A 9,545-nucleotide genomic window follows, 5' to 3' on the forward strand; every position below is an offset into this window, starting at 1 on the left:
TCTCTCGTTTCCATGTCCATATTATTATTATTATTATTATTATTATTATTATTATTATTATTATTATTATTATTATTATTATTTGGGAGGGAGACCCTCTCTCAAACACGTTTATTATGAAAGGGTGGTCGTGCTAGGTAATGCAAATGCAAATGCACGTGAGAGAAAAAGAACAGAGTTGTCGATAGGCAAGGGGTTCCGGAAGTGAATGAGAAGGAAGAGGCTTTGGGAAATGAATTGAAAAGGACCCTTGGTTGTAGTAAATGCAAGGTTTCCATGTGCATAAGTAACTTTGGAAAGGGAAAATATGGGAAAAAGAGTTTGATACTTTGTATTGAATTGAACTGAATATAGAATTTAGGCCAAAGGCCAAGCACTGGGACCAATGAGGTCATTCAGCGCTGAAACAGAAATTGACAGTGAGAGGTTTGAAAGGTGTAACAGGAGGAAAACTTCGCTGTTGCACTATGAACCAATTGTTGGGAGAGGGTAGAGGAAAGTAAGATGGAAGAAAGAGAATATGAACGGCGGTGCAGTAGAAGGAAAGAAAGGTGTTGCTTTGTATTAGTACAGATTTTTAAGAGAGAGTTGAAGCATGTAATGATGAGAAACGCATTAAGCGAGTGTATCTGATTTGGTTGAAGCAAAAGTTGAGAAATAAATTATGGTTGGTGAAGGAGGGGAGATAATATTTTTATTCATTCCTGCCGGGGAAGCTAGCTTTCTTCAGATGATATTGCTTATTGTCAGCATCATTCAGTTCTAATATTTTTTAGACATTTGCTTAGATGTAAGGTGTCGAAGTATTCTTAAGATCCATGGGGATGTTACGAAAAACACTTTTCATGAAGATTTCCAAAATATATACGACGTCGATGAGCATGAGTGCGTCGCCAGTTTACAAAAGGCAATAAACTATCATCTGTTCCACCCCTGTTAATATCAGAGAAGGGAGGGAGACTGAGCTTCAAGGGTCATTTGCCTTCCGGTGATGAGTACGAATTCAGTCCACATCGACATGGCCACATCGCAGCTTCTCGTTGTTATTTGTGAGCTTAAATCGCTTGAATCGGTTTCTAAGACGAGAAATGGGGTTGGTGTCTCGAAACGGCGCATTTCAAAGCCTGAGTGTGCATTGTGAAATGTTATGAAGTTGTGGTAGAGCCGTGTTTCATATAATTCGATATTTAATGCATTGAGCAGAGGAAGTAATGATGTTGTGAACATGATACAGGAAGGGAATCTCTCTCTCTCTCTCTCTCTCTCTCTCTCTCTCTCTCTCTCTCTCGGTGATGCTTTGTATAAACTATACTTTATTTCCTGAGCCTATGCAGATGACGTTAATGCGTTCTCCTCATTCCGTTAGCAGATGAACTTTCTTTTAGTAACTTGTTCCGCTTTGAACCTCTCGTTTTTTTCGTACAGAAGAATTTTCCTTCAGTATTTTATACTAACAAGCAACGTGAGAAGAATTCAAAAAACAGTTTTGCATGAGCATATCATGTAAGAACGGAAAAAATCGTAAGTACAGCGGTTTAACAGAAAGCCAGCGAGTTACATTTTCCATATCCTATAGACATTATTTTATGTGTCAGTGAGCTATATCGTTAAGGTGCTTAACTTGTCATCTTGTGAGGAAGTGAGTTATGTCATCGGATAATAATAATGATAATAATGATAAGAGCAAAAGAAGAGTCGAACATCGCTTTTCACATAACCTACTAGGTGACCTTAAAAACATGTATTAAAATAATGAGAGGTATTGTTTCTAAGCAAGTGCGAGTGTTCCTGAACTTGAAGTAAGAGTTCGGGATTGCCCACAATTCTTAAATTGGGGCAGGAATGTAATAAGGCCGCTAAGTCTGCAATCGGCCCCTAGTGAAAACACTTACATATAAATGCTAGGTGGGTATAATTCAGAATTACCCTTGCAATGGCAATTCTAAATTATACACGCTCTCTCTCTCTCACACACACACACACACACATATATATATATATATATATACATATATATATATATATATATATATATATATATATATATATATATATATATATATATATATATATATATATATATATATATATATATATATATATATATATATATATATTTATACAGATACATAGAGAGAAGATGACCATCCAGTCATGAACTTGTCCAGTTGACAGAGCTGTGACAACTATCTTGTGTGAATAAGAAGAAATTATCTTCACTGTCTTTCAAAGAATAACTCAACTTCCATGGATTCTGATGACCTTTGTATAAACAACTTTTGTTTATAAACTGATATTCTGACCGATTCTCTAGATGCTGAGTAAACATGCTATTCATATAATGCATTAGCATCCCTTCATCATCATCATTATTATTTGTTACTATTATTATTATAGTTAGTAGGAATAGTAGTTGAATTTGTGATATCAGATTATTAATTTTTCTGGTAATACCAACGATCTACAGGTTCAAGCATTCTGGTCGCCGTCGTGGCCAAGTACGAGCCAACCTGGGAATCCTTAGACTCTCGCCCTCTCCCGCAGTGGTATGATGACGCCAAAATCGGGATCTTTATTCACTGGGGCGTCTTCTCCGTCCCGTCATTCGGTTCTGAATGGTTCTGGGAGTTTTGGAAGAGTAAGTGCGGCTATTATTATTATTATTATTATTATTATTATTATTATTATTATTATTATTATTATTAAGATCCTTTGTTCCATGTCGTGACTCATGCTGGAAAGAACAGTTTCGGCAGTAACTGCTAGACCTATATTTAGGAGTGTATTGGGTATTCGTAATCTTTGGGAATTGATTCTGGTAATACATGAAGCTCGAATTTATTTCAGTGATTATACACAAAGAACTACAAATTTTATTAGGCTTCACAAACCGTTTCTTTAAAATATTTTGTTACAAATGTAGCTTGTTTCATTTTCCCTCTTTATGATGACTCGCATTGCATTTGTATCCACAAACTCATTACATTTATTCTGTGTTTTCATCTTTCCTCTTTCCTTTGCTTAGAGGGAAAACTTCCCGACTACGTCAGCTTCATGAAGGAAAACTATCCTCCCGGCTTCACGTATCAGGACTTTGCTCCTCAGTTCACGGCAGAGTTTTTCGACCCTGAAGACTGGGCGGAGGTTTTCAACTCCTCTGGGGCTCAGTACGTCGTCCTTACCAGCAAACATCACGAGGGTTTTACTCTCTGGCCCTCGCCGAATTCCTGGAACTGGAACAGCATGGATGTTGGGCCGAAGAGGAACTTGGTTGGTAAGGTGGACAGATCTCGGTTAGATTTTTTTTGTGTGAATTCGATTGTTCATTTAAAGTATATGTGTGTATATATATATATATATATATATATATATATATATATATATATATATATATATATATATATATATATATATATATATATATATATATATATATTTTGTGTGTACACATGCATATATATATATATATATATATATATATATATATATATATATATATATATATATATATATATATATATATATTTGTGTGTGTACACATGCATATGTATATACATATATATATATATATATATATATATATATATATATATATATATATATATATATATATATATATATATATATATATATAAATTTCTGACTTCACATCAGGATCGAACCCAGGTCTTTCAGTTGAAAGGCAAGGGCGCTGCCCTCAGGTTCCAATTTCTTATTTGACTTGTTAAAGTTAAGTATACCTTAGTTTTACCAGACCACTGAGCTGATTAACAGCTCTCCTAGGGCTGGCCCGAAGGATTAGACTTATTTGACGTGGCTAAGAACTAATTGGTTACTTAGCAACAGCTTATTGTGGAATCCGAACTACATTATAGCGAGAAATGAATTTCTATCACCAGAAATAAATTCCTCTAACTCTTCATCAGCCGGCCGGGGGAACTGAACTCCGGCCCATCGAGTGACTAATTGACTTGTGTGGCCTAGTGGGCAGCTCCCTTGCCTTTCATCTGAAAGACCTGGGTTCGATCCTGATGTGAAGTCAGAAATTTGTTTCTGTTCCACACGTGAATTGTGTTGATTATTTATATATATATATATATATATATATATATATATATATATATATATATATATATATATATATATACTATATACTTGTATATATATATATATATATATATATATATATATATATATATATATATATATATATGAACGTATATATGCAAATCTTCACAACCTAAAAAGATATAAATATAGAAATCAAGTATGACCAGCGTCCCTTTAAGAGTTAAATATTTTTCCTAAACATCATTTAACTAATATTTACCTTCTACATTCCTCTTAGATTAAGATAATGCTTTGTTAGGATTTTCTCATTTCATTCTTTATCATTTTGATACGTTTAAATGCTCTCCCATATTCATTTCATGTCGTGCAACAATAAACAAAAGGATACTACAAAGGCAAAAGACTATTTTCTTCCCCCACCCCCAACTCTTTAGGCTTCTATGTTAATTTCGTCCTCTTTCGATTTGAGTAGTCTTTCTATTACGTAATACTTACTCCTAATCAGAGAGTGCTGTGTATGTTATTCCCTTTTATGGCCCTCAGCTCTTGCTATTTTCTAAGCAGGCTTTTTTTTCCCTTGTTGCCCTTCCAGACCACCTGGCTCCTTAGTAGCCATAACCCCGTCCGGTAAAAACTGTTAATTACATGTGTTAATCATGATTTTTTAGTAATTACAGTTGATTGAAGTACTTCTGATCATTATGTTTCATAGTTCAGTCCAAAATTACAGGTCTGTCTATTCCTTCGTTTTCAAGGATCTCTTTTTAAAGATAACGCTGTCTATTCTAAATGACCTTATTTTTCTTTAGTGACTTCGGTTCCTTTTATTTTTTTTTTTATTTTAATCCATACAGGTGACCTGGCAAGAGCTTTGAGGTCGAAGGCACCGCAAATTCACTTCGGCTTATATCACTCCCTGTTTGAATGGTTTAATCCTCTGTACTTGAAAGACAAAGCCAATTACTTTCACACGAACGATTTTGTTGCCACCAAAACGTTACCAGAGCTCTACGACATAGTAAGTCAAAACAGATGGATGTTTTGTTGTTGTTTACATCATGATTTAGAATGTTGACGATAATCTTGTGAATATATGAGATGATAATAATTTCCTTCTTTATCACAAGAAATTCTGGCAGAATGTTTCTCGGTGTTCTGTGTGTGTGTGTGTGTGTGTGTTTTATTTTTTGTGTGGGGGGGGGTGTGCCTTTAAGACTAAATTTATTAATTCAGGGTTAGAAACAGAATCATCTGATGACACCTACTAATTATTTAAAGCATTCCCTTGCTGTGAATCTCAAATATATACGAGAACAAAAGTAAGTTGTTTTAGTTTGATTTTAGATTTTCATCCAGTAATTAAGATATCTAAAAGTGAAAGCTCTTTTCACGTATAAAGCTTATGATCACGCCATGAATTATCGCAAATCTACGAAATATAAAGAACTTGTTACGTATTGAATTCAATATTGTATTGTCTACTGGATTCCGTGAAATGAGACTGATCAAATAATGTTTCAGTTTAATCTAAAAGTAAAATACCAGAATCTGGGTGTTGTTCAGCAAATGAAGAAAACTTCACATTCACATTATTACAATTGCATGGCAGTCTATTTTCGCATTTCCACATGACTGCAAACGAATTCTTTTAGGTAATGAACTACGAGCCAGAAATCATCTGGTCTGATGGAGAAGCAGAGGCCCATGACTGGTATTGGAATTCCACTGTTTTTCTGGCCTGGCTTTTCAACAACTCGCCAGTAAAAGATACGGTGGTCGTCAACGACCGGTGGGGCATCGGAACCCCTTGCAAACACGGTTCATTTTACACCTGTGCCGACAGGTATAATCCAGGTGAATGGATTTCTGTTATCATTCTTTTTAGATACTAAATCGATGATCAGCTATCAAATTCCCTGACTGTTGTATTTGAGCGTGATGAATATTCTACGAAGAATATCATGATCATTAAAAATCCTCATAGTACCATTAGATTTGAAATGGTGAAACAAGCCCACAGTTATGTATGGGTACAAGTATATTTAAAAACAGACCTAAACAGATAGCTTTCGGGAATCCATAAGATTCTCTCTTTAGGTTTATTTTTAAATATATTTGTGCCCATACATAACTGTGGGTTTGTTTCTCCATTATTATCATTAATATCAAAATTACGCTTTAAGAGCCTCTTCTTCATTTCCACTTATACGTAACTCCTGACAACAATAACTCCACTTAATGAATTTAGTATTTAACATCCGCAGGTACAGTGCAGCCCCACAAGTGGGAGAACTGCATGACGCTCGACAAGAGATCTTGGGGTTACAGACGCAATGCTGTGCTTGCAGACTACCTGACCATTCACGAGCTCATCACCCAGTTAGCTGAGACGGTCAGTTGCGGAGGTGAGGCAGTATTTAATGTCATTGCATAAATAGGTTAAAAGGCATATTCAGGAGAGACACTTAATCTATCTTGTATGTAATAGTTCCAGTAAGATTATGATAACATTTTTAGCAATCTTAGCCTTTCACAGCACTTCTTACTATGGCTGAAATTTTGTTTTACTGACAATATACTGAACACAGAGCTACGATATCTTGTGTGTCATAGTTCCAGTAAGATTATGATAACATTTTTAGCAATCTTAGCCTTTCACAGCACTTATTACGATGGCTGAAATTTTGCTTGACCGATAATGTACTGGACACAGAGCTACGGTATTCGTTAGCTGACATTTTTAAAGTATCCTTATACAACATCTCTTTTATGTGACTGGAGGAGAAACCGTGTAATGTATAATTTTAATGCAAATCGTAGTAGAATGCTATCATATTTCAAACTGAATGGTTAAAGGCAAAAACTATCGACTTTTCTATTTCTGTTATGTCAGTGGAGGAATGAAAATTAGTCGCGTATTTTTCAGTCTTGTAATGTATTCATTCACGTAGATCTTTGACAGCAGATACGCTAGCCTAACTATTTCTATTACACCCTACTAAATTACTCACTCATCTGTTAGGCGAGAATAACTTTGACGTTTTATCAGATATGAGTGGTAAGAAAAAGAAGACTCACCCTTCCTTTTTCTCATATAGCATATAGAAAACATGACGATAACTTGTACGCGAATAACCTGGCAACCTCCTTTGGTATGCGCAGTTCCCTTGCTTCTTGGGGAACTAACACAAGGCTAAGGTGCCCCACTCTAAAGAGAGGTGCTGTCTAGAACGCACTGAGCTGTCAGAAGAAATTTTCGATTTTGTCCCAGGAGAAACTGCAGTGGCCTAACTCTTAGCTGTCTAAATTCTCTTGCTGTGGGAGGAAGTGTTTCTTCCTAAAAGGGACTGAGTTGATACTATACGCCTACGCATAATTTATGAGCTTATTATTTTCTCTTTTGTAGAGTTCCCTTAACACCGTTCTCTGTTGCAATTTAAAGACCAAATGGAATCTTTAATTTTCTCTTCATGGCCAAGAAACATTGTACTAATTTACATGAATTCCATATATATGTTAAGGCTGACTAAAAAGACATTGTGGTTTGCTTCCCGCAGCAATATGTATGCAAAGGACATGCCAAGACGGTTAAGATTCCCAGCAAAATAATTTTGAATACAGGCTTAGAAGTTAAGTCCAAAATATCAAGCTTCGATCCACAGACAATGTATTTCTGCTGATTTACATTTCAGGAAATATCTTGATAAACATTGGCCCAACCCACGACGGACGCCTTCCTCCCATCATGGAGGAGAGGTTGAGACAACTCGGCACCTGGCTCGGAATAAACGGGGCAGCCATTTATGGATCACGACCTTGGGTACATCAGAATGACTCAGTAACTCCAGGAGTTTGGTGAGTCGTTATATCAGTAAAAGTAAAGACTGCGAGAATCCTTCTTGTGAAGCATTAAAATTTACTTTTTGCAACTCACTTTCTCACGCGCATTACACACACACACACACACATATGTATATATACATGTATAAATGTGTGTGTATATATATATATATATATATATATATATATATATATATATATATATATATATATATGCATGTGTAAATTTCTCTAGAAAAATTGATTTATATATTTATATATCAATTCCTCCATTTATGTAAATATATATGACCCGTACACAGAAACTGTATACCATCTGGCAAGACAGTCAAACCAGTGACACGAAAAAAAAAAACAAATATATAAAAAGGGATTTGATGTAAAAATAAAAACCTCACCAGTCTACCATAATCCGTCCAGAAATTCCAGATATAGAATGTTCTTTATACTTTGTGATCGGAGTTGTAAACGCATTGCTAATTGATAGTTGCAATATCCATCCATCACACGTAAAAGTAAAATGAGTATGGACTTTGACCTACACATACATTATATCCATATGACAAAAAAGTCCTAAATAAAATATTAATGATTCCGATTTTGTTTTTCTCCAGGTACACTGCCAAAGAGTTTGTGACGTACGCCATTGTTCTCAACTGGCCAAAGAAAAACAATCTGCTGTTGGCATCAGTCGAACCGACGGAACAGACCAAGATTTTCATGTTTGGTTACGGAGATTTTTTGGAAGAGGGACTAAAGGTACATCTGAATAGCAGATATTTCTTGACGAGAAGACTCACGTTACGCTATGAAGTTTTCCTGTGCTATATTGACTTGCTTTATATCTTTGATGCCCGATATTGTTTCCTATTCATTTTAGCACTCAAAATATTTAGTCATTCTTTTGTAAACACTAGGCTGCTACAATGTAGCTGCATGTGCTTATTACATACCTATAATAGCTTATGGCCATTCTTTTTCGTTCAGTCTTGCGTATTCATTCCTTCTTCTTTTTTTTCAGTTCAAGTCTACGAAAAGTGGGATGACCATAATGTTTCCAGAAATGGCAGAAGTTAGGAGCCAGTGGGCCTGGGTATTGATCATGACTAACATTATTCCAGCGGTGCCACAGAGTGACTTAGGAGCAAGAGCCCGTGCTGGCATATAGACAGCTTATTCAGTAACAATAAGGACCCATAAACTTCATGATCATTTAAAAGTCATGACAGCGTCTTTCATTCCATGGGATCGTTTGCTCTTCGGATGCTGGTTACTGAAGTTGCTGAAATTTGCAGTTTCGTGATAATACTTCACTCCTGCCTTTAAGCGAAATGTGCCTTTAATATTATTTCCCTGTTATTGTCAGGGGATACTGGTAACGTAAAGGACGACTAAACGCAAAATGAACACCCGCCCTAACATATTAAGATAAAAATTACAGCGAACCCACTCATAGCCTTCACATTTTTGTTTATTTATACCTTCTGTTTTCATGATTCACACATTCTGTATGGCTGTGAAGTTCAGAGGCCCAGTGTGCCAAGAAATTTAATTTGCTGGAGTAATGTGAACCAGTTTGTCAAATAGATGTGACTATCATGCATACTTTTTTAAGAAATATTCAGTCCTTTTGA

At 35.5% G+C, this 9,545-nt stretch overlaps 1 protein-coding gene across 1 annotated transcript in view; it reads left to right on the forward strand.

The window, feature by feature from the left end:
* The first annotated feature begins 966 nt into the window (after positions 1-966).
* The window catches only part of LOC136835556 (alpha-L-fucosidase-like), an 8,670-nt gene continuing 91 nt past the window's right edge, over positions 967-9,545 (forward strand). Inside the window, exons 1-9 of the mRNA XM_067099216.1 lie at positions 967-1,049; positions 2,468-2,638; positions 3,026-3,274; positions 4,926-5,089; positions 5,724-5,925; positions 6,336-6,476; positions 7,764-7,926; positions 8,526-8,670; positions 8,933-9,545. The exon at positions 8,933-9,545 is cut by the window's right edge and continues 91 nt beyond it. Coding sequence (XP_066955317.1) covers positions 992-1,049; positions 2,468-2,638; positions 3,026-3,274; positions 4,926-5,089; positions 5,724-5,925; positions 6,336-6,476; positions 7,764-7,926; positions 8,526-8,670; positions 8,933-9,079 — 1,440 coding nt within the window. The 5' untranslated portion in view covers positions 967-991 and the 3' untranslated portion in view covers positions 9,080-9,545. The remainder of the gene's footprint in view (positions 1,050-2,467; positions 2,639-3,025; positions 3,275-4,925; positions 5,090-5,723; positions 5,926-6,335; positions 6,477-7,763; positions 7,927-8,525; positions 8,671-8,932) is intronic.

Source organism: Macrobrachium rosenbergii, chromosome 4, assembly GCF_040412425.1.
Source record: "Macrobrachium rosenbergii isolate ZJJX-2024 chromosome 4, ASM4041242v1, whole genome shotgun sequence".
NCBI lineage: Eukaryota > Metazoa > Arthropoda > Malacostraca > Decapoda > Palaemonidae > Macrobrachium > Macrobrachium rosenbergii.